The sequence below is a fragment of the Loxodonta africana genome, chromosome 4, assembly GCF_030014295.1.
Source record: "Loxodonta africana isolate mLoxAfr1 chromosome 4, mLoxAfr1.hap2, whole genome shotgun sequence".
In the NCBI taxonomy this organism is placed as follows: domain Eukaryota; kingdom Metazoa; phylum Chordata; class Mammalia; order Proboscidea; family Elephantidae; genus Loxodonta; species Loxodonta africana.
In genome coordinates, this window is record NC_087345.1 from 62,933,977 (window position 1) to 62,960,731 (window position 26,755).

Here is a 26,755-nt window from a genome sequence, read left to right on the forward strand (position 1 = left end):
AATAGCTGATAATTTATCAATGTCAAAATTCAACAGAAGGCAGTAACATTTTTAAAATGGAAACAGAATCCTAAAAAATTCTACAAAAATAGAAATTAAAAATCATAGCAAGCTAGGAGGCCAGAGGTCAAACTACTCTCCGTAGTGACTTTTGTTGTTGTCATTAGGTTCTGTTCAGTCGGTTCTGACACACATTGACTCTATGTACAACAGAATAAAACACTGCTGGGTCCTGTGCCGTCCTCACAATCATTGCTATATTTGAGCCCACTGTGCCAGCATGTCAATCCATCTCGTTGAGGGTCTTCCTCTTTTTCGCTGACCCTCCACTTTACCAGGCATGATGTCCTTCTCCAGGGACTGATCCCTTCTAATAACATGCTCAAAGTATGTGAGATGAAGTCTTGCCATCCTTCCTTCTAAGAAGCATTCTGACTGTACTTCTTCCAAGATAGATTTGTTCATTCTTTTGGTATATTCAATATTCTTTGCCAACACCATAATTCAAAGGTGTTAATTCTTCCGTCTTCCTTTTCCATTGCCCAGCTTTCGCATACATATGAGGCAATTGAAAATGCCACGGCTTGGGTCAGATCCACCTTAGTAACCATATTAGTATAATAATGGCAGTCTCACTGTTGGTTGAAAAAGGAGAAGTAATATTTCCTTCGACATGACATGGATAAAATTCGTGATCTGCCCTCAGCTTACACAATTAACATCCAATGTATCTGCACACTGGGAATGCAAAGCGAACTAATTTTCTCCTGGAGTTCTTTCTATTTTGGCATTTCTGGCAGCATTCCAAGGAACTTTTCACTAATTTAGACTGTGTTTAGGTTTTTTTTTTTTTTAGGTTAGCATCCACATAAAACTCTCTGATAATCATTATTCTCTTCAGGGCCTATTAGCCTCACTTGTATTTGTCAGACCTAGACACCTACAATATTTTCTTCCTTATTGCAACCTATTTTTCTCCTTTTGGTTAGCACTACCACCTGGTGACTTGGAAATTTGATATTGAACTTCTGTAATCCTCAAGCCTAATTGGGTAAAGCTGCTGAGTAACCAAAATTCTCTGCCTCTCTTCCTTTAGAGGCGTAAGTCAACTGCACTCCAAGTCATTCTCAGGCTAGGAAGGAAGTATCCAACCTGTGAATTAAATGCGGTCTGATTTCGCAGGACCCAGCACTACTTCTTAACTTCTGAGTTGGCCTGTACTCATATCTTTAAACAACATCAGAAAGGCTTTGACACAGTTGCAGTGAGTCAGGTTTTCCTATCTGATGTTTTCTTACATCCAAAATAGTGAAAGCCTCTTCACTGATACTCCATTCTATCTAAGGGCATTTCAAGTATTCCACACAGAATAGTTCAAATTGGATGCAATTAACAGAGAACATCATGTATTTCAAATCATCCCCTAAGGCTTAAAGATTTGCCACATAAGCAAAAGGTTGTGTTATTTTGAATTAATCACTCACCTTCATCGCAAAAAATCTTTGAAGAACATTTTCTTTCCTTTCCTCTCTCCCCAAAATATCACCACTTCGGACTTAAAAATAGAATCTGCTATATTTGCATTGAAAGCAAAGTATAATGTAAAATACTTATTTTCCATTATCTTTCTTCTAGTTTCTTTATCAAGGTAGTACTGCTACCTTAGGTAAATAACACTAAGGGCCAAAAATAGATTTCATGAGTTCTAAGGGAAAAATATGAGCAGCTCTTTATTTTATCACTGATTCATCAGCATGTGTATTAAGAAAGATGAATATCTGAAGGGCCCCTGTGAATGTATGTCTGCTCTGACGTGGAGAAATATCATTACAAGACAACTTAAAGCAATGAGTAATTACTTCAGCCTAAATCCTATATGAATGTTTACATTCATATACTCCTTACTTTAAATATTTCCTTATAATTTAATTTTATCACAATAAAAATGAAAGGAGGCTTTGTGTAAGCCGGATGAGACATAGAAATTTTTGAAAACGAGGCATTTTAAATGAACAGGTCAAATGCCAAAATAATTCAGTTTAATTTTTCCACAAACTGGATCTAACTCAAAAATCTGATTTCCTTCACTGGGAGACTGGAGGGTCCCACTTTGGCTGTGTATATGAGACTCTTCACAGCAATCAAAAATCAAGTAGTTTCCGTTCTCTTGGCAGAAGCAAGAACCAGCTCTGCTTTAGCCATGTTTCTCTTTCTCTTAGAGCTGATACTAGGATGCGTGCTTAAGTATGGTTGGGAACTGGCCAAGAGAGAGGCCTATGTGAGAAGAAATCAATGAAAACGGTAAATATCAAGATGATGTGCAGGAAAGAAATATGACGTCTAGTTATTGTGGAGTGGCTATAAGTGTAGGCTGTGCAAGCAGGAAAAGGAAAAGAAAAGGAAAAAAAATATCGATGTCTACTAAGGGTGAGGAAACGCTGGTTGCATAGTGGTTAAGAGCTATGGCTGCTAACCAGGAGGTCGGCAGTTGGAATCCACCAGGCGTTCCTCAGAAACCATTTGGGGCAGTTCTATTCTGTCCCATAGGGTCTCTATGAGTCAGACTCGACGGCAGCCAAGGGTGAAGTGCTAGCCCAAAATGTGTGAGACTTATCTTGATTCTTACAAACCCTAAAACAAACTGTTAGTAATTCATGGAGTGAGAATTCCAATTCTTCCTGTCTTTACAGCCAAGGCTCTTACCAATTAAGAAGCTAGTTTGGATTAAGCAGAATGTGGTAAATGTTACAAGTGTATGACAAAGGAGAGAAAGACAGCACTGAATTTCTAGAATGTAATAAGGATTGACATACAGTATTTTTAAACATTAAAAATGAAATGAAGAAACAGACAAAAATAGATCTGAGAATCTATAATCACAGACTACCTGTACAATTCCAAGCAAATTGTACCCAATTATTTTGACCATCATTCCTGGGACAATGACCAGTCTTATTCGAGTATGTACACACAATCACAGACAGGTGAATGCCAGGAGCTAAACAGAAGCTGAGACTCTCCCAGGAGGTAGTGGCAACAGATTTAAGCAAAGAGATCAGGTTTTCCCAACAGGTAGGCTCTATTTTGGCTGAATACATACTAGGGGAATATAAGGACAATATTGTTTTTCAATATAGAGTACTGTGGCTGGCAAATACAAGACTTCTTGGATACTTCTATGCAAGCAAATTATCAGTTGTATTTATTCTCTAACCTACCAAACATCTGTTGACCATTGATAGGGCTCTGGCATACACAAACTAAAGGATAATGACATCTAAAATCTCACATCGCTTTCAAATAAAGATGCAATAAAAAGATAGAGAACAAAAGAGCTCAGGGGGACTTGACTTTTCCACAGAGGAGGCTCAGAGTGCTAAGCACAGATTATAAAAAAAAAAATTTTTTTTTTTTTTTTTTTTGTAGTGGGCTAATTTCTGCTCTGATCCCCATACACTTGTAATCTTCTGGGGCTAATCTGGAAGAGAGCGTTACTTCACATTCATTTCAAGGAAGTGTTATGAAAAAGGTTTAAATAATTTTAAAATATGTTGTGAATCCACACTGAATAAAAGCAGTAAGGAGAAGGTTATGATATGTGGCTTAGACAGCATTTAGGATCTCACTGAATCTCCAGGAAACCTAAGGAAACAAACAGAACTGAGTGGCTATGCCTCTGGGTGGATATGAAAAGCAACCAAGATTTGCCATCAGCATGCAGTTACAACAGATCAGAAATGAGTTCGATCAGTTCTTCACAGACCTTTGACCAGATCCTGAGGAGACTGACAAATTGTGTCAAAACTGTAGGATCTAGAATGATCAAATTAACTCCTCTCAATATTGGGTTCTTATCAATTATTCCTTGCTGAAAGGATCTATTTACTTATGTTTTTGTTTTTACTTTCCTCTATCTTTCAAAGTTCCTTATGCCCTCAAAGTACCTCACAGAATGACCAAAAAAAGCCTAAAGATGCCCTTTTCTCCCAGTTAACACCCCATGTGGTTTGAGTGGCACTGCCTACTTACATTATGAAGAGATCTGTAGATTATTCCAGGCTTTGAAGCCAGGTTAGCCTGCAAGAAAATGCTGCATGTCTTTCATCTGGGCAAGCTAGTGAACACCTTAGAAATATATGCATGATGGATATGTGCCATTTACACAGAAGGGCGTCTCCTAATTTGAGAACGTCCAGCATCTTTAAGGCTAAAGAAATTTCTGAGACACCCAAATTATAAGCTTTGTTTGTAGCTATCAAATGGAATATCTGAAATAATAACGTATTAAACAATATGAATAAAAATGTTTTCCAATACTTATACCTGATTTCCTGATATCCTGATTGTTAAATGACCAGCTCATGACTCTAGAACCCAAAGGAGGCCAGATTTATTGCTGTTAAGGATGCCTATTTAAGGCCTCTCAGCTTCAAAGGAGCACCTTTCCGCTAACCTGCTGTCATAAATACCCTCTGGGCCTCAAAAGCAGTGATTCTTAAATTGTTCTAAAGATCAAAATCATGTGAGGTACTTACTAAAATGCAGATTCTCAGGTAGTCCCAGGAATATGTTTGGAGGGAGCGGTCTATATAATTTTTAAATTATTTGTGAACAGGTAAGTACTTGAATGTGGCGTCAGGATTGTTGGAAGATTCATTAACAACCTGTGATATGCAGATGACACAACCCTGCTTGCTGCAAGTGAAGAAGACTTGAAGGTACTTACTGAAGGAGATCAAAGACTACAGCCTTCAGTATGGATTATACCTCAAGAAAAAGGAAAGAAAAATCCTCACAACCAGACCAATAAGAAACATCACGATAAACGGAGAAAACGTTGAAGTTGTCAAGGATTTCATTTTACTTGGATCCACAGTCAATGCCTGCAGCAGTCAAGAAATCAAAAGACGCATTGCATTGGACAAATCTGCTGCAAAAGGCCTCTGTAAAGTGTTAAAAAGCAAAGATGTCACTTTGAGGACTGAGGTACGCCTTACCCCAGCCATGGTATTTTCAATCACCTCATGTGTATGGGAAAAATGGACAATGAATAAGGAAGACCAAAGAATAATTGATGCATTTGTATTATGGTGTTGGCAAAGAATATTGAATATATCATGGACTGCCAAAAGAATGAACAAGTACAGCCAGAGTGCTCCTTGAAAGCGAGGATGGTGAGACTTCATCTCATGTACTTTGGACATGTTATCAGGAAGAACCATTCGCTGGAGAAAGATATCATGTTTGGTAAGGTAGAAGGTCAGCCAAAAAGAGGAAGGCCCTTGGACGAGATGGACTGACACAGTGGCTGCAACAATGGGCTCAAACATAGCAATGATTGTGAGGATGCCGCAGAACCAGGCAGTGTCCTCCTTTTGGTGTACACAGAGTCTCTGTGAGTTGGAACAGATTCAATGGCACCTAACAACAACAAGCACTTCAAATTTCGAGGGAATTACAGAGTCTGGAGTCCATGAGTGGACTTGGCTGCCAACATAGAGGCTGGTGGTTTGAGTTTACCCAGAGAGGTGGCTCAGAACAAAGGCCTGGAGATCTATTTCTGAGAAATCAGCCATGAAAACCCTATGAAGCACAGTTGTACTCTGACACACATGGAGCCACCATGAGTTGCAATCGACTTGAGGGTAACTGGTATGGTACCAGTAAAGAGAGTCTAGAGCAAACTCCTATTAAATCTTAGGCTTCAGTTTTAAAACAACTAGAGAATCAAAAGAATCCCAATTTGTGTTAAATATAACCACAGTACTAACTACAATGTGACTCATAAAACAATTTTTAGTGTGTGAGATGCTGAAGAACATAAAAACATATACTTATTCAAACAGATTTGTACTTACATTTGGAAACTTAAAATATGTATTCTAAAATAACTAACCAAATAAAATGGCTCCTGTAATCAACAAATATCAGCCACATTTTTATAACTCAAGGGTGCAGGCTGTTTGCAATGAAAGTGGATCAAAGCTACAGAACAATGTCAAAATACTTCTATTTTTTACTCAGCAGCCTTGGACATTAGACATTAATATTAAAACTTTTTTGCCTCCAGAGCTAAAACACAAATTTGGCACTGAAAGTTACAAATTTGCTTTTGATTTAATGCAGTGCAATTTAGAAGCCTTGAAGAAAGTTTGCCATCCTCAAGAGCCATAGGCCTGCCCTTAATGCCTTGGGAGATTTGCACTTTTCTGAACTACTTGGTATGGTAACAACAACAAACAAACTCGTTGCCGTTGAATCGTTTCTATTTCGTGTTGTTTTTGTTAGATGCCGTTGAGTTGGTTTCGACTTGTAGTGACCCTATGTACAACAGAACAAAGCACTACCCAGTCCTGCACCATCCTCACAATTGCTGTTATGCTTCAGCCCATTGTTGCAGCCACAATGTCAATCCATTTCATTGAGGGTCTTCCTCTTTTTTTTGACTTTACCAAGCATGATGTCTTTCTCAAGGGACTGATCCCTTCTGATAACACATCCCAAATATGTGAGACGAAGTCTCACCATCCTTGTTTCTAAGGAGCATTCTGGCTGTACTTCTTCCGAGGCAGATTTGTTCATTCTTTTGGCATTCCATGGTATATTCAGTATTCTTTACCAACACCACAATTCAAAGGTGTCAATTCTTCTTCAGTCTTCCTCATTCATTGTCCAGCTTCCGTATGCATATGAGGCAACTGAAAACATCAGAGCTTGGGTCAGGTGCACCTTAGTCTTCAAGGTAATATCTTTGCTTTTTAACACATTAAAGATGTCTTTTGTAGCAGATTTGCCCAATGCAATGCATCTTTTGATTTCTTGACTGATACTTCTATGGGTATTGATTGTGGATCTAACTAAGTAAAATGAAATCCTTTACAAAGTCAACCTTTTCTTCATTTATCATGATGTGGCTTATTGGTCTAGTTTTAAGGATTTTTGTTTTCTTTAAGTTGAGGTGTAATCCATACTGAAGGCTATAGTCTTTGTTTTCATCAGTAAGTGCTCTAAGTCCTCTTTACTTTCAGCAATTCATAGTGACCATATAAAACAGTATAGAACTGCCCCATAGGGTTTCCATGGAGCAGCTGGTGGATTTGAACTGTTGACCTTTTGTTTAGCTGCTGAGTGCTTATCCACTGTGCCACCAGGGTATCCAAAACCAAACCTATTGCCTCCGAGTTGATTCTGACTCATAGTAACCCTATAGGACATAGTAGAACTGCCTCATAGGATTTCCAAAACTGTAAATCGTTACGGAAGCAGACTCCCACATCTTTCTCCCATGGAGCTGTCGGTAGATTCAAACCATTGATCTTTAAGTTAGCAGCCCACTGCTTTAACCACTGTACCACCAGGGCTCCCACCATACCACTAAACCAAAAACTTGTTGCCAATGACTTGATTTTGAGTCAGAGCGACCCTGTAGGACAGAATAGAACTGGCCCATAGGGTTTCCAAGTAGGAAAATCACATCAGATGACAAAATGGTGGACAATAACACAATACTGGGAATCATGGCCTTGCCAAATCGACACACATATTTTTTGGGGACAAAATTCAATCCATGATAGCAGCCAAGCTCTTAAACACTGCTCCCCCTAAATCCTCATCCCAAGGACAATACCTATGATTCCACCCTCAATAGATTTCTAAATGTAGCTCAAAGGAACTTATTAACTCACTCTCTAACCTACAGCAAGCCAGCTCATGCCTGCAGCAGCAGTATATCTTGAAAATTTAAGAATATGTTCTAGGTTTTTATTGGGTTATCATGGAAAGAAAGTTAAAGACTCCCAGCTCTTTACAGTAAAATGTCCTGAAAGTGCTTCTCAGACTATTTTTAATTTATCTGTGCCCAAATATTGTAACTAATTTAAAGGCCTTTTAGGTATGGATTTTTAAGCAATTGTATGTAAAAAGGTATAAAATGAAAGGGCTTCAAGGTGACTCTTTTTTGTATCTAAAGATGAGCATTATCCAATTAAAAAACGGGCAAAGGAAATGAACAGACACTTCACCAAAGAAGACATTCAAGTGGCCATTAGACACATGAGAAAATGTTCGAGATCACTAGGCATTAAGGCAAATGCAAATTAAAACCACAATGAGATACCATCTCACTCTGGCGTTACTGGCACGAATCAAAAAACTGGAAATAACAAATGTTGGAGAGGCTGTGGGGAGATTGGAACTCTTATGCACTGCTTGTGGGAATGCAAAATGACATAACCATTTTGGAAAACAATACAGCACTTCCTCAGAAAGCTAGAAATAGAAATACCATATGATGCAGCAATCCCACACCCAGGAATACATCCTAGAGAAATAAGAGCTGTCACATGAATAGACATATGTATACCCACGTTCACTGCACCATTGTTCACAATAGCAAAAAGATGGAAGCAGCCTAGATGTCCATCAACTGATGAATGGATAAACAAACTATGGTACATACACAAAATGGAGTATTACACAATGATAAAGAAGAATAACGAATCTGTGAAGCATCTCATAACATGAATGACTCTGGAGGGCATTATGCTAAGAGAAATAAGTCAATCGCAAAAAAAAAAAAATATTGTATGAGACCACTACTGTAAAAACTCGGGACACTACTGTAAAAACTCAGGAAAAGGTTTACACACAAAAAGAAACAATCTTTGATGGTTACGAGGGAGGGGAGGGGTGGGGATGGAAAAACACTACATAGACAATAGATAAGTGGTAACGCTGGTGAAGGTTAAGACAGTACACAATACTGGGGAAGCCAGCACAACTTGTACAAGGCAAGGTCATGGAAGCCTCATAGGCACAAAGTCCCTGGGGGACCAAATTGCTGGGCTGAGGGCTCGAATTGCTGGGCTGAGGGCTTTGGGGACCATGGTCTCAAGGAATATCTAGCTCAACTGGCATAACATAGTTTATAAAGAAAATGTTCTACCTTCTACTTTGGTAAGTAGCATCTGGGGTCTTAAAAGCTTGTGAGCAGCCATCTAAGATACTCCACTGGTCTCACCCCTTTGGGAGCAAGGGAGAAGGAAGAAAACTAAAGATACAAGGGAAAAATTAGTCCAAAGGACTAATGGACCACATCTACCACAGCTTCTACCAGACTGAGTCCAGTACATCTAGATGGTGTCTGGCTACCACCACTGAGTGCTCTGACAGGGATGATAATAGAGGGTCTCAGACAGAGCTAAAGGAAAATGTAGAACAAAATTCTAACTCAAAAAAAAAGACGAGACTTACTGGTCTGACAGAGACTGGGGAAATCTCAAGTGTATGGGCCCCAGACACTCTTTTAGCTCAGTAATGAAGTCACTCCTGAGGTTCACCCTTCAGCCAAAGATTAGGCAGGCCTATGAAACAAAGCAGGACTAAAGGGGCACACCAGCCCAGGGCCAAGGACTAGAAGTCAGGAGGGAACAGGAAAGCTGGTAAAAGGGAGCTCAAGGTCGAGCAGGGAGAGTGTTGACATGTCGTGGGGCTGTTAACCAATGTCATTAAAAACAATATGTGTACTAACTGTTTAATGAGAAACTAGTATATTCTGTAAACCTTCATCTAAAGTACAATAAAAAAGAAAAAGATGAATATTTACCGTTTATGAAAAATGGATCATTGGAATCCCTAGCCTCCAAGATATGAGAGACATTGTGAGCTTTCAAGGGTGACCACAAAGGTCCTGGATATGCTCGCTATAAAACACTGCTGATGGCACAGAACCTGCACTGCTTACAGGGCTGAGAAGATAACAACCATACGAATTAATTTTAATAGCTCTTGGTCAATGGCAGAAGACTGGAAGCACATAGCCAACAATAAATCTTATTTTGCAATAAACAATTTTATCACTTTCAGGATTTCATAAATATTTAATTTTAATTATTTTGCACACACATTTTGGTGGCTTAACAGAAGATAACTAAGAGCAAACGCATATAGGGATACTTCTCCCATATGAGTCTAATTCAAAGAGCTAAAGAATTATCCTTCTCTTCCTGCCCAGTGAGTATAATAAACAATACATTTGAATCAATGTTCCATTATTATTAATAACTCTTACTATTCCATAAGAAAACACAACTAAGAAAGAAAAATGTTTAGGCTGAGATCGTACTTTAAAAAAGAAAAGGGTAGGGATTGGAGAAAGAATTCCACAACTAAATGTCCTCCATAACATTGGCATTTGCAAAGCACTGAGCAGTATCTGAGGGCTCCAGTGATCCTTAATCAGCTTTTGCATAGCCGCGTTCAGTTAAGGCAAAGCAATCCTGTTGTCTTAACCATTACAGAGTGGGGAAACCAGGACAGAGTCCTGGCTGCCAAGGTATTTTGTACAAAAAGTTTCTAAGTCATTCCTTCTCAATTTCATTTCTGAAAGGGCAGCATTCTACCCATTTAAACAACCAGCTATCAGACTAGGAAAAGCAGCTGTCCCTCTACCCCATTCAAAGTTCAGTTGCTTTTTCAAGCACATCGTGTTGCTATTTTTGGCAACAAGTGAAGAAATGATCAACAAATGTTTTGCAAGACAAACCTTAAACAAGGAACTGGGGCTCCATTCAGAAGACACAACAGAACTTCTAATAAAAACCATGTTGGAAGGAGTCCAGTAAGGAGACTTATTACAGATTCAGTCAGATTATTACCACTTAGTTTGCCAAAATTTTAAGGTTATTTTAAAAATGCTGTTACCATTCCTGAAACTAGGACTCCGAACAAAATAAATGTGAGAAGGTAGGTTTTGGATGTTCTCATAATTTGCTTCTTCATGAGCCATTATATTTTCAGTGGCTTTAAAGTTATAGTTTCCCTAATCTATCCCCAATTTATAAGGTTCTGAAATTATCAGAACTCATGTATATAAAATTACAAGGCTCAAATTTTTTTAAAGTTAGTTCTCTACAAATTAATTCATAAGTTCAATGCATACCAAGTCATAATCAAAACATGAATTTTTAATAATTTACCAAATTGATTCTAAGACTGGTATTGAAGAGGAAATGTATAAGATTTTTTTGAAGAATAAGAGGAAATGTTGTCATACTATAAGCCTCTACTAAATGGAACAAAATAGTACTGGAGCAGAAAAAAACAAATAGACCAACAGAACAGGATTAAAACAACTCCCTATAAATATAAACATTTGTATTAAGATGAAGATATTATATAATATCAGTGAATAAAGACAAATTTTTAAAAAATAAACAGAATGAAAATAATTGGTTATGAGTTTATTAATGTTAAAGAAAATTGGATCCCTATTTCATTCCCTACATAACTAGCAATTAAAGAAAAAAATGGAATATTTTCTAAATTTTTAGAAAGGGAAGGCCTTTTGTGTAAGGCAGAACGGGAAAGCCATGAAGAGAATGATTTGACATTTTTGATTACATAGAAATCAAAAGCCTTTGAATGGTGAAATGTACCACAAAGTTTAAAAAAAAAAGAATTGACATAGGATTGAGAAAAAAAAATATTGTAAAATGTATGCTACAAAAAGGGTTAATATCCAAAAACACCCAAAATAAGGAAAATATAGTAGGAAAAAAAAAAAAAAAAAACCCATGTCAATTTCCTATTGTTTTATCTTTTTTTTTTTTTTTAAATAAATTAGGAGACATTTCACAGAAGAAACAAAAAAAATGGCAGATACATATGGAAGGATACATGACCTCATTTAACCCTTACTGTAACAACTTCAAAAAATATTTTTGCTACTAGACTACCAAAAATTTAAAAGATTTACTATATTCACTACAATAATATTAAGGTTTGAGGGACTTGGACTGTCTCATGCATGGGTAGTGGAGAGTTAACCTGGTAAAACCTTTTGGAATACATTCTGTAATATTTATCAAAATGTTCATACCTTTTGTTCCAAATATCCCATTCATAGTAACAAATCCTATAAATAACATTCACATGCAGAAGAAAAGACTGTTCAAGGATACTCACTGCAGCCATGATTATAATAGTGAAAATTTAGAAGCAATAAAAAAAAGCTCTCCAGACATATTTTTATAAAAGAGAGAACAGAATGCATTCATGTTCATATAGAAAAATGTTGAACTCTGTGGAAATGCAAAGAAAAATGGCTGGACATATACACACAAAATAGTAATACTTTTACCACTGAGGAGGGCAGGGCATGAAACTGAAAGATTTTCATATTCTATTTGTTTTGTTTTAATCTTTTACAATTAGATTGCATTCATATATTACTTATATATTTTAAAACAACAGTGAAAAAAATACCTCGCACATGTCTATTTAATTGCACAAAAAATAATAGCATGGAAGTTTATAGTTTTAATAATGGTTAATCATTAATTAATGCAACAAACGTATATTGGAACAATATTGTACCTTAGGTTAGGTTACCCAAACCAAAAAAAAAAAAAAAGCAAATTGCCATCAGGTTAATTTCAACTCATAGCAATCCTATAGAACAGAGTAGAACTGCTCCACAGGGTTTCCAAGGCTGTAATCGTTACGGAACTGGACTGCTACATCTTTCTCCCGAGCTGCTAGTGGGTTCAAATTGCCAACCTTTCAGTTAGTGAGCGGGCTCTTAACCACTGCACCACCAGGGCTCCTAGGTTAGGTTGAAAAAAACTGAAAAATCAAAGCCATTGCTGTTGAATTGATTCTGATTCATAGCGACTCTATAGGACAGAGTAGAACTGCCCCATCAGGTTTCCAAGGAGCACCTGATGGATTTGAACAGTTGGCCTTTTGGTTAGCAGTTGAGCTCTTTAACCACTGTGCCACCAGGGCTCCTAGGTTAGGTTAGGAGGTGGTAATATAAGGATGAGACAAAGTCCCATCTCAAGATCATCCAACAATCATTAAAGACCCAGAAAAGAAAATACTGTGGTGCAAAGTGACAACTGCTATAGTATAAAACTATATAGGACTATAAAAAAACAGAAGCCAAACCTGTTGCCAATGAGTCAATTCTGATTCTCAGCAAACCCTACAGGATGGAGTAGAACTGCACCATACAGTTTTCAAGGGTATAAATCTTTAAGGAAGCTGATTGTCACATACTTCTTTCAAGGAACAGCTGGTGGGTTCGAAGCGGTGTGCTAAAGAACACCTTACTCTTGCTGGAGTGGACAGATAATGATTTTTTTTTTTGAAGGAGTGCCAGTGAAATAATTCCTTTAAAATGAATAGTTGTATAACCCCAGCTGACTAGGGGGAGGGGAATGAAAGGAATTTTGAGTAATGGGCCAAGTTACTCTGACTTGAGGCCATGGCCTGTGCTGTGCCACTGTTTGAGGCTGCCTCCCACCCCCCATTTAAGAGTTGTACAGCCTTAGCTAAGTGACTTAACCTTTCTTAACCACGGCGCCTCAGCTATACAATGTCTGCAGTAACCACCCCACTGAATAGTCTGCTGAAAAAACTGAATGAGATCATTCATAAAAGCCTCAGCACAGTACCTGACACATGAGAATTTAATAAATATTTGCTACTCTTTTACTCATTATCTTTAAAGAAGGCTAAGGGGGCATGATATATTTAGGAAACTGAAAGAAGGTAAATATGGATTGAAGAGCAAAATTATCGATTATATACTAGAAAACAATGAAGTATGAATACCCCTTAACTCCAGGTAAGTAAAGGATTTCATTTGCCTTGGATCCACAATCAACACCCATGGAAGCAGCAGTCAAGAAATCAAACAACATACTGCATTTAGCAAATCTACTGTAAAAGACCTCTTTAAAGTGTTAAAAAGCAAAGATGTCACTTTGAGAGCTAAGGTCTCCCTGACCTTAGCCATGGTGTTTGCAATTGCCTCATAAATGGGAAAACTTGGCAATGGATAAGGAAGACCGAAGAAGAACTGATGCCTTTGAATTACACTGTTGGTGAAGAACACTGAACTCCCAAAAGAGCAAATAAATCTGTCTTGGAAGAAGTACAGTCAGAATGCTTCTTAGAAGCAAGCACGGTGAGACTTCATCTCATGTACTTTGGACATGTTATCAGAAAGAACCAGTCCCTGGAGAAGGACATCATGCCTGCTAATGTAGAGAGTCAGGGAAAAAGAAGACCCTCAATGAGATGGATTGACACAGTAGCTGTAACAATTTGTTCAAACACAGCAAGGATTGTGTGGATGGTGCGGGACCAGGAGTGTTTTGTTTTGTTGTGCATAGGGTCCCTATGAGTTGGAACCGATTCCAGGGCACCTAACACACATAACACACACATTGTGTAGCTTGTAAAATTGGATTGTTAAAATTAAAACTTGTACATGAAGCAGTACAAAATATTAAAAGAACTGAGTTTATTTTCCTAGTTGGTTTCAAAATGAGTAAATAACTTGGGTTTTTGATCAAATTATTTCATTTATTGACTATGCAAAGGAATAAATGATTTTAACAGTATAATTATTAAAATAACAAAAATATTACCCAAACTACTGCTATCTGATCACTATGTATTTTGCCCAGAACTGTTTTACCCTGTAGAATGTTTATTTCTGTCTTGCAGCACAAGCTTTTCAAAATACATTAAAAAGAAAACCACATTAAAAAAGGATATACATTTAAGGAAAAAAATTATTGATGCTTGAAGGTATTTTCTATCAAAAATTAAATACAGCACAATGGTCATTTTGTAGAGTTCATTAATGAAATTAGGAAGAGATTATTAATCTCCAGAGTGTTCAATTGAACTTGCAGTGGAAATTGATCAAGCTTCTCCATACTCAAAAACACCCTACAGCTACTATTGATTAGGAGTTTGGGACACTTATTATAATTCATATCTAAAACAAATAGCCCGTGAAACAAAAATCGTTTTAAAGGATTTCTTAATTTTTTAAAACATACATGCTATTCGACTTAATAGATGAAGTCTCAGAGGTACAAATTTTTATTGTGAAGACCCATAGGAGAACATACCTGGCTAGGCTGAAGGCGTCGTCGATCAAACCTGCTCGGTTACTGACAGAGAGAACCTATGAAAAAAATTTTACTACTTAGAATTAAAATGGCAGGTGTTCACATATCAAAACAGATCTTTGTGAGAAGAATCCAGGGTTTACCTCGTGGTTCCTTATTAATTGTTCAATTAATAATCTCCAATTCCTTAGGTCATAGTTGACCCTAAAGTAGCCAGTTTGATTGATGTTTCCCAGCAACCAGCTTCCTTTGTCCAAAGAAGTTATTCTGTGGTGCTCTAAAAACAGCATTTTTTTCAGGATAAAATAGATTTAAAATTTAAAGGGTTAATACGGCATAAAGTATGTTTTCTTAATACCGGATGCTAACAGTACCAATAATGAAAAGAGAACAACATCCTAATTACCTAATTGAAAACTACTCTTTAAATCAATCATTTGCATCTAGAATTTGCTAGAAAACTTTTAGTTGATTTTAATCAACATTTTTATTCTTGATAAAATCCTACCATTTATACATAATTTTTACTCAACATAAATGTAACCTAAAGATGTACTGATGTGTTTATGTGGCTTATAATTAGATTGTATGTGTATATATGGCTAAAACAAAGGGAAAGTTTTGAGGCATATGATCTACTTATTTTATTCAGTAAGAAAGTCATTAAAACAACAGAGCTCATTTGTTTGAAAGTCACTGTTGTTCCTTGCCTTTTTTCTTCTGCTTTCTTGGAAGCACAATAAATAACAGAGTTTCCAGCATCATCAATAATGCTAGAAAAAAGGACCTCATTTATTCAAGAATCTAATATTTCTACATATAATTAGAAACAAAAATAATAAATTCTGCTTATTGGAATCACTTTGGGAAATAGTAACTTGATTATGTTTGTCAGCTAATTCAATTAAAGGAAGACAGTATAAACAATCTTATAATTTCTTACATATTTAACTCCTTCAAATACGGTACAGATAGAGAACTCCATTCACTTTTTAAATTTACCTTTATTGACTTTGTCAAGCCGTAGGTCACAATTATAATGACTTTGTATTTTGTTGTTGATGTTTTCAAGACTCATGTGTCCTAGAAGTTGCATACTGTTTTAAGTTGGCTATGTATATATTTTATATATATGTATAGAAACCGTGGTGGCACAGTGGTTAAGTGCTATGGCCGCTAACCAAAAGGTCAGCAGTTCAAGCCCACCAGGTGCTCCTTGGAAACTCTATGGGGCAGCTCTAGTCTGTCTTAAAGGGTCTCTATGAGTCAGAATCGACTCGACGGCAATGGGTTTTATATAAATATATATATAAGATATATAGGGCTCTGGTGGCACAGTGGTTAAGTGTTTGGCTGCTAACCAAAAGACGTGCAGTTCAAGCCCACCAGCCGCTCCTTACAAACCCTAGGTGGCAGTTCTACTCTGTCCTATACAGTAGCTATGACTTACAACACATGGTAGAACCCAAAAATGTCCGTTGCCGTTGAGTCGATTCCAACTCATAGCGACCTTACAAGACAGAGTAGAACTGCCCCACAGGGTTCCGAAGGAGATGCTGGTGGATTCAAATTGTTGCCCTTTTGGTTAGCAGCTGAGCTCTCAACCACTGCACCACCAGGGCTCTCATAGATAGCACCTAACAACAACATTTATATATATATAAATACATATATATATTTGCAGGACTATTTTTTTATAGAGAACTCAACATCAAAGCCTACACTTGGAAGGGTCTGACAGCCAGGAGAACAAAGAAAATACACTATTCTGTTTAATTTCTACGATGACTCAAACCAGAAAATGCATCACAGAAACCATATGCATCACATCTGAACCTGGGACACAACCTCTAGCTCTCACTCCGTTATCAGGGTTTTAAACATCAGACTCCAAGACAGGCTTTTCCTTTACTTCCCTAAAGGACTACATTTACAGAGAGTACTCTCTTTCAAGTAGAAGCCACACAGGAAGAGATTATACCACAAAAATTATTGTGTGGACCTTAATGACCAACCATTAATTGCTCAGATCTGGAATGGGTGTCCTACTAAGTCCAAATATGTTACCAATGATTAATTGTCAAAAATTACAGTACAATAAAATATACTTAAATACAAAAGTATATTGAACAAAAAATTAAATCTTTAATGTTTTCAATAGCACTTCAATTTTTTGCCATCCTTATATATATAGCATGCGCTGCAACAGATAAAGAACTGAGGCTCAGGCAGGTTAATCGAATTGTCCAAGAAAGCTGAAAATGGTCCATCTCAGGTCTCCTGACTTCAGTGTCCTTTCTATTTCATTATGTTTCATTATGTCAAAGTGGTATAACACTTTGACTATAATATGATACACATTTTTCACATTCCTGTATTGATTTGAAAGGGCAAAAAATGGCATTGGAAAGAGAATTAGAATAGAAACAAGAAACCGGGCTCTCCTACACGTAAATGTTTGAACTTAGGTCATTGCTTCCCTTTAGCTCTCAATTCCCTTACCTGTAACATGAGGGCCAGACAGTGACCTTTAAGGTCCCTTTCAATTTTATGATTCAGTGGAAAAGGGGAGCTATTTCTCTTAATTTGAGATTTTGCCAGCTTTTTTTTAAATCATGGTATTTAGGAAAATAAATGTATCAAGTATTGTTCTAAAACAAATTTCTTCCTAGGTTTATGAAAATTTATAATTGCATATTTTTCCAAAATTTCAATGCTCATCTACACAACTGTTACAAAGACACTTTAGAATATCAACCCCATTTTATAGATGTAAAAATGACAAGAGAAAAAAATTAACAATAAAATATGCATGTAAAACAAAACTAACTTCATAAAGGGAAATCTTAATTAATCATGTCTAACTTCAGTGAAGAAAAATTAAGATTGAAATATTGAGGATACTATTTCTCCTGAATTACCATAACTCTGTCTTCATGTGTCTGTAAGTATACTATGATTTTTTCTTAAAAAGAAATATTAAAACTATGATTAAATTCACTCAGAGTAAGAGCAACTTTGATCATTTTTTCTAAGAAGTCATTTTTTTTTAAGTTGCAACATTAAAATATCAAGTTTAATATATGAACAAATGATATAGGTTTGAAATGGTCATGACTTCTTATGATTAAATCTATTTTTTTTTTAAGTTATTTCCTGTTCACATTTTCTGTAAAGCCCATCTGATATACTTGGCTCTAGTTTTTAAACCTATTCCATTCAAAAATTTATATAAAAAAAAAAAATTTGGCTCTAGTTTTTAAACCTACTCCATTAAAAAATTTATAAAACTGTACCATTAAAAAATTTATAGGTACAGTCAAATTAAAATGAATATGTATATGTAAATAAGGTGAATGATTCCTATTCCTTTTACGTAGTCTAGTCAGAATTAAAATGGCAGGCATCTATTGTTTTTAAGTATGCCATTACTAAATTGATAATTAAATCCTGAAGGTTATTACTATTCATGAATATTTTTATGCCTTTAGTATAAATGAGATCTTTAGAGAAATAATCCCTTGAAAGATCTGTAATAGATTTTTAAATATCTTTTTGGTTCAAGTTAATTATATCCCTACAATATTCTTCAAATTAACTAATGACAAGCAATGAATTTTAAAGAGATCTTTTCCAACGGCCTAATGAGGTACAGTGTATGATGGGTACCATAATAAAAAGTATGGAAGCTATATTTTGAGGGATGGTAATAATAATTAAAATTTATATTTAGAATGTCCCCAAAATGGCACAAGACTTAGACTATATCAAGATACCAAGTAGTTGGTATTTTAAAAGATTTCAGCTGCTGTAATTCCTTCACAGGAAACCAAAAAAAAAGAGAGAGAGAGAGAGAGAAAACGGTATTTCTACTCAACCTTGGCTGATTGCGGAAGTATCATAATTAAAAAGAAAAGAGAGGAAGAGAAAAATGTCAGCCTGGATAACAAAAACAACAATGTGAGACAAACTCAGCAACAATGCATATTGGTTTTTTCCCTGGACTCTTAAGAGAATTAAATGAGATCATGTTTTAAAGATCTGTAAATAACCTTGTGCATATACCCAATGACAGTGTGTTGAATAATTAACTGATCTTCAAAGCTTCCTAATTAATTATTACAATCTTATCTATGTGGTGGGGAGTGGTGATGGTAGGAGGGCTGGGAATACTTTAAGAGAAGAAAATCAAGCTCCTAGACCCAGCTCTTCACCTAACTACCCAGCTAACTTTGTGCCAAGTTACTTCTCAGGTCTTAATATCCTCATTTTTAAAATGAGGATAAAAATAATGTTACTTTAAAGGCTGTGAGTCTCAAATGAGTCAATGCTTGAGGAAAGCACTACAGCATTAGGCTATTTTTAATATTTACTTTTAATTTTCAGGATCGCTTTCTTTTCTTCTGAATCTTTCCTTTCCTAAGATTTGGCATTAAATTTATTCCCTTCCATTCCCCATTAATTGAAGAGCCAGTCAATATGCAAGCTACTACATATATAAATGTCTGCACTCTCAGTATTTTCATAGTACAAGTGAAAGAGATAAAACACTTCAACCTGCTTTTAATAACTTAAAAATTGGTTTAAAAATATTTTTAGGCTAAATGATTTATGCTCTCTCTCAGAAATAATTAGATATTCATCCAAAGTTTTCAAAAAAAAATTCAACTGTCAAGAATATATGATGATGCAAATCAAATTTATCTTCATAATATTCACCAATGGCTTTGCCTTACTAGCTTGTGAGATCAAATCTATATCACCACTGGCAATGAAAAATTACAAAAACATTGATCTGGCTGTTATAATTAAAATGGGGAGTTTTTTTTACATATATTTATAACAATTGATCATAATATTTTCTTCATGCCTGTATGGAGAAATAATTTTCATTGATATTAGTTGGTTTATTTTGAAAAAAAAAGGAGTCAAGAGTTACCAATCTTTTCTTTTTTACCTAACATTTGTCTGGTGTCAGTTTTCTCCTAGTAATCATTGGCATGAAGGACTTCAAGATAAAATTGTATATAGTTACAATGACAATGAAAAGGCAAAACAAAAAAGATGACTTTTCTTTTAGATTTCTCTTGGAACCCGTCTTCCAGATTTGTGCATTTCGTAAAGTTTTCAAATGATATACGAAAAAGAATTTACTTGGTATGGGGTATCCCCAAAAAGCTTCAACATTTCAAGTGTGACAATACTTACATCAAACTTCTAGAAGATAGCTACTAGGATTTAAAGCACCATGACGCATTACACTGTGAAGTTCACAAACTGTACAGCTTCGGGGTGGGGATGTGCCATTTATATTATCACCTATGTAAATAGCATCTCCTTGAGTTACGAACCACGCAAGCTGTGCAGCTGTTTATAGCAATCATTCATATTAATATTATTTCGAAATGACATCTTTTCATTATTCCTGATTAATAATGAAAGATCATAAAGGGAAATAACCTCTCAAACATGATACCCTGTGTTTACTGGTCGAGGAAAGGCTTACACTATCATCAATACTTTGTATGGGGTAAGAGGAAATGGATCCAAGGTAGTTACCTAAGAAGAACTGACATCCTGTACCCCCTACTCCGTAATAACGAAATTGTGGGCTGATCCAGATGTTTGATCAGTATCTTTACACGCCTCTAAATTTTTCATCTCCACCAGACCATCCAAAGTGAAAAGTTTTACCTTATTTCTGATGACTACTCTATTCCATGCTTCTAGCAATCCTATGGAGGGATGACGTCATTCAATAGCTGGATAATTACAGTAACAATTCTCTGCTTTTACTCACTGTGTCATAACAAATTATGTAGGTAAATAAAACCACTACATGGTGATAAGATAGAAGCATAAAGGCAAATAATACTGTAGGCGTGAATTCAAAATCATGATATAAATACCAACTCAAAGAAATTAAAATAATAGATTATAATAAATAGTGTACAAGGAGAAACACCAATAAATTTCAAAATAAGCCTTTCAGTGCTTCACCACTTTACATATGAATGTTTTATACACAATGGGTTTAAGTGAAAGCGTGCATTTTCATAATATATGATCACAGATTAAAAATACAACAACACGAAATTCTGAATAAAAACCTACCTGTAACTACAAGAGTTTATATTTCTGGGAACCAGATTAGATTTTGCTTTAAGCACTTTTCCGTGTATGTATGCATGTATTTATTTTGAGTACTTAAATCTCCCCTTTCTACAAGACTGAGGAGAAGAAACAAATGTTTGTTTACTTGTTTATTTATTTATTTATAAGCCAAAAAAACAAAATCATTGCTATCAAGTTGATTCCAACTCATGGCGACCCTATAAGACAGAGTAGAACTGTGCCATATACCTCACTTTATTAAAAAAAAAAAAAAAGATTTGTGGATATTTAAAATTATGCTTATGACATAGTAAGATATCACCATCTAGCAGCACATCAGAAAGGAGAAAAACAAAATGTAGAAATATTTAACCATCTTAATACCAACGAAGTGTTATACGATGTTGTTGTCAGGTGCCATCAAGTCAGTTCCGGCTCATAACAACCGCATGTATGACAGAACAAAACACTGCCTGGTCCTGTGCCATCCTTACAATCGTTATGTTTGAGTGTTTCATAAAAGATGATAATTGGCTTTTTCTCCAATTCAGTGGAAAACAGAAATAAAAGGGACCTGGTTCATGCTCCAGAATGAAGGATTTAGATTGGATTCAAGAAACAGCTTTCCGACGGTGAGTTGAAAAAGGCCATTATCTTATTTGAAGATATTTAGAAAAAAATAGAATCTCCCTCTTCTTTCTCTGCTCTTTGAGGTTTGACCCTATGTAGGGTTTGGTTTGATGAAATACCAAGGCCCCTCTCTTCTAACCAATAATTATCTAATTCCATGAGGGATATTTCCTCCCCCATCCCTTAAAGAGACAGTCTGGTAATGAGAAGATAAGGAAATGGGATTAAAAGTGTGGCTTGTGTTTCAGTATTTGATATACTGTTCTATGGAGAGCTCTGCTTATATTTTAATTACATTTGTGATTATAAAATTATACAGCTTAAAACTGCTAAGATGAGTCCTACAAAAACATTTTAAAATTTTCTCTTCACCGTCAAAGAAACAAATCAACAAGAATTATATCGGCAGAGCAAAATTAGATGAGTTAGAAATTATACTAAAGAGATCCTGTTATTCTTTCTAATTTTGTAGAAGTGATTATCATTTCTCCATCTTCTCTTTCCATTTGTCTTTATTCACATTTTTTATAACACCTGAAACCAGAGGTTAAGTTGCTAAACAATTATCTGAAACCAAATTGTTCCTCAGGGAAGAATATATATATTTTACCTGATTTGTTAGACACCCAAATAATTGCTTCTGTAGACACACGGCTTCTATTTCCTACCACAATGGTTAATGGAATCTGCCACAGGTAACTGCAAAATAAAAGAGAAGCTTTAAGAATAAAAATGGTTATATATTAAAATTTTTTTTCTCTGTACACCTTCTGTGTGGTTTTTATTACTCATTTTTAGAGGGACTAAAAAAAAATTCTGCATCATAAAAGTAAATACTAAGCCAAGAAGACCAATTCACTTTTTCAATGCCACTTAGAAGGCTTAGCCTCTAAGGGTTTTAATTCCAGTGCAGAAGGGATGTGCTAATAAAGAATTTATCTTGCCAAAAAAATAGATTTTCATTTTGCATTAGGAATTACAAGTGGCTAAACTCTATACATATGATCCACAGCATATATTGATTAAAGTCTAAAAATAACTCATTTCTATTTGTTTCTATATGAGATTAATAAACATTTCAGTGGTTTCATGCATTTACATTTCAACATTCTCGTTATTTATTTCTCTAACTATTCTGAGAGACCCTATTTCATATTTTGCATAAAGGTTAATACGGCATACCTAAGGTTACTCAGCCAAGGAGAACTAAAAATAAAACTAATCAGATTCCCTTAGAATCCATATCAATACAAAGAACACTGTGGGATACACTTTATGTTCTGTTTTTTTAAGTGGAATTTCCAAATGGATTGGCAGAACATCCACCAACATGCAGTGATCAGCTGTGGGTCTCAGTGATTAAAGAGAGACGTTTTCTAATATTTGTCTCTTTATAGGGTAAAAATTGAGGCCTACACTTGTACACGAAGTAATATCAATTTAATCTCAAATGACTAGTCAGAGAAATGCTAGATGGTCTTACAAAAAGTCCAAGGACTATATTTTGTTTCTTTTCTTGAAATATAGCCAGATTTCTTCAATCTATCATTGTACCATTAGCAACAGGAGTAGACAACAACATCTAGCATAGGAAAATACTTTTTTTCTATTTTAGTAATGTAAACAGAGACACTGTGTCAGCTCAATAACTGGAAGAGTGAGTAGAGAATTGAGAATCAGGGAACATGCCTGGGGTAGAGTAGAATAATGAACATGTCTTCTTTGCGGATACAGAGAAGGACATCTCTGAATCTGTCCAGTGAAACTTGATTGTTTTATCATTTCATTTCTCCCATTCACAATTAATAAGCACGAATTCAGTAACAGTAAAATGTCCAGATGGGAGAGAGGAAAAAATTCATTATTTCATAACAACTACTATCTCCAACATGAAAAGTCAAAATCATATCTTTAAGATTCTGAATTTTAAAATTGTATGCTGTGCTTAATTAGAGAAACATTTTTGAATGCCAACTATGTGGAGACACCGTGTTCTACTGGAATTGACCCCACATAATTGGTCAGGTAAAGAACAATTTATAGTAGCCAAGGCTATATTGATTCTTCAGATAGAAGTTAGTGAACAAGAACAATGTAAGTTCCTTAACAAATACCTCCAAGCTCCTAACATACAACTAAAAATATGCCATAAATATTTGATGATAGATTCACTGTAAGGAAGGCACAGGGAATTGCTTTATTTCTTTAACAGCTCTTCTTCTCTAAATATAACGAATCTCTTTCAGTTAACTGGAATAAGTTAAGAGGCAACAGCACCTAACTCTGGATCTAATTCTCTAGTTAAAACACAGGTTCATTTTTGTATACATGCAAAAGCCTAGAAATGGAAGGGATTCAACCAATTCCTTTCCAATTGGATTGAATATAAGCAAAATAAAAGACCAACCTATTGGTAAGAATAGATTATGTAACTTTATCAACTTGACTTTTAAGTATATATCTTCCACATCAAGTTAGCTCAACCTAAATCGTGAAGTCAAATAAGCATCGATCAATACATAAAATTGAGGATATCTGAAGATCCTCAAGGATAATTTTACCTTTCTTGTTAGTTTTTTTTTGTAGCATCATTTGGCCCTAATATAAATTTATAATTGTGTGTGTGTTTAAACTGTATTCTTCTAAATAACTAAAGATTATGAGGCAAAACGGGTATGTTTCACTATCTGAGTTTCAGCAAAAGCCACTAAAATACAAGAAAAAGATACCCATATCAATAACCACATGTCACTTGAGCCAATACAGGGCACTTCCTAAAAGGCAGTAATTTCAGCACATGTTCAGATGCAAGTAAGGTACGAGGCGTTGGAATACAAATATTGGGGCATTTGGTAAAGTTTTTAAAACTGACTTCCATATTTTCCTAATGATTTTCTCACTCTGTATCTATTGCCAAAACCAAAATCTATACCTGTTTCTAAGGACAAATTAGATGCTAGAGGTTACCAAGCAGGTCTGAAATTTATATTCATTTTTGGATTGCTATACTGTCAAAAATATATATATTTTTTTTATTTTTATACTGTCAGTAGCGTATAAGTTATTTTTCATCTTTCCAAACAACATGTATTTGGTCTTTTTATAAGTTTCACTTGAAAATCAAGGAAAGCATGATAATGATGTTGTTTTATGATTACAACTTAAAAGGTTAGAAGACACTAAACGCAGTTAAGTGAAGAGTCCTGTGTGGTATCCTGTAAAGAAACCTAAGGCTGCAGTATGTCATGCTTAAAAAGGGATCAGAAAAATGAAAATGTGAAATTAGATTGTGTTCTGCCTCCTTACATTTAACTTGAAATTTGGATATCTGTTTTTAAGCCAAAAACAAACAAAAATCCAAAAACAAAACAAAACACGCATTTCCAAAGTTCCCCTAGTATATTTTTTCCTTTAATAGTTCCTAAGACTAGCTCTCCTCATCAGTAGTTCACATGTTTATAATAAATCAATGTTTATTCTAATGATCATGCTAAGGTAGAAAAGAATCAGTGAAGTTTAGCTCGAGTGAGAAATGATTACAAAAAAAATTTTCTACTAAATAATAAAGCATTAATGTAGACTTCGAGAAAAACTCTCTAGAGATTGCTCCCACTGTGGTCAATAAGAGCAGGAATGTATGGCTGTGGAAATAGGTAGACTTCCCTGTAATACAGGACTCTGGGAAGTTCCACAGCAAATGAGGAGACATTACTTAACATTGTAGTTCATTAACTGCACAAAAAAAAACTAAAAAATTCACAACTTCCTGTGTATCCAAATTCTAACAAATACTTTACACACTTATACACATTAACTGACCTGTTGCCATCAAGTCGATTCCCACTCGACACTATAGGAGCAGTTGGTGGATTGGAACTGCTGACCGTTTGGTTATCAGTAGTAGCTCTTAACCACTGCACCACCACTACCAGGGCTCCATTACCTAACACAGTAACTAACTTTATGCAATTATCAGTAATGTCAAAGATCTTTCCTTTCTATGTGACTACAGCTATGACATATAAGTATTACATACTACATGTGGAAAATATAATTACCGTATACATTAAAAATATTCTAGGCATGTGGTAATGATAATTAATTATTCCATAGAAAAATCAGCACAAAAAATCTATTGCACTGTTTCAGAAATTATCCGTAATTCCCAGGATTTCTGGCATATACGGCTGGTAATTTTAATACATCTACTGTGCTGGCATTGTAAAGAGCTAGGGAGGCTATGCAGATGGAATTGCTTTTTAAACTTTGACGACAATGTTAGTGTTAATGTGAATTAAATGATCAATAATCTAAACATGGAATACTAAATTTTCAAGAGAGATGTATTGTTTCAAAATAGATAGAAAATATATATATTTTTTAAGATTAATGGAATGGCATGTATTATCTTGTTGTTGTGTGCCTTTGAGTGGATTCTGACTGATGCTGACCCAATAGGACACAGTAGAACTGCCTTATCGTGTTTCCAATGCTGTCATCTTTACGGATGGAGATTACCACATCTTTCTCCCATGGAGCAGCTGGTGGGTTCGAACTGCTGGCCTTTCAGTTAACAGTCGAGCATTTAACCACTGCGCCACCGGGGTTCCTTTTATCTTACTCAATATTTTTTATATGCCAAGTTCTCAGGTTCAAAACCGTCCACATGATTTTATAACTCCAGCAAAAGCAAAGCTGTGTATGTTACATACACTTATACAGTCTGAGAGAAATTCTCCCTTTAGAGAGTAATACCCCTGGCTGATATATCTGATGCATGTTACAGGTTGACAGAGTATTTTTGTTCAATATTTGTTCTGTCATCTGCGTGTCCTTTATGTTTTTCTGCATCAGTGAGGTTTGTGTCAGACTGATCATTCTCAAAGGCATGGCCTGAATCTAACTTTGCCACAGTCAAGTAGTTTTTATGTACTTCCTGGCAAGGCCAGTGATGATGTCTACACATGTTTAGCCTAGGGCCAGACGGTGGAAGTTCAGAAGCAGCATTTGGCAGCTGTGGGGGATCCAGGCTGGGTGAAGAAACAGTGACAGAGTCAGGCCCTGACAGTGTGGAAGGGAAA

General features: G+C 35.6%; 1 protein-coding gene across 1 annotated transcript in view; it reads right to left on the reverse strand.

The window, feature by feature from the left end:
* Positions 1-26,755, reverse strand: part of TRHDE (thyrotropin releasing hormone degrading enzyme) — a 486,396-nt gene that overhangs the window by 73,946 nt on the left and 385,695 nt on the right. The window contains exons 10-12 of the mRNA XM_003405210.4: positions 22,285-22,373; positions 15,074-15,207; positions 14,931-14,986 (exon numbers count right to left, since the gene is read on the reverse strand). Coding sequence (XP_003405258.4) covers positions 14,931-14,986; positions 15,074-15,207; positions 22,285-22,373 — 279 coding nt within the window. The remainder of the gene's footprint in view (positions 1-14,930; positions 14,987-15,073; positions 15,208-22,284; positions 22,374-26,755) is intronic.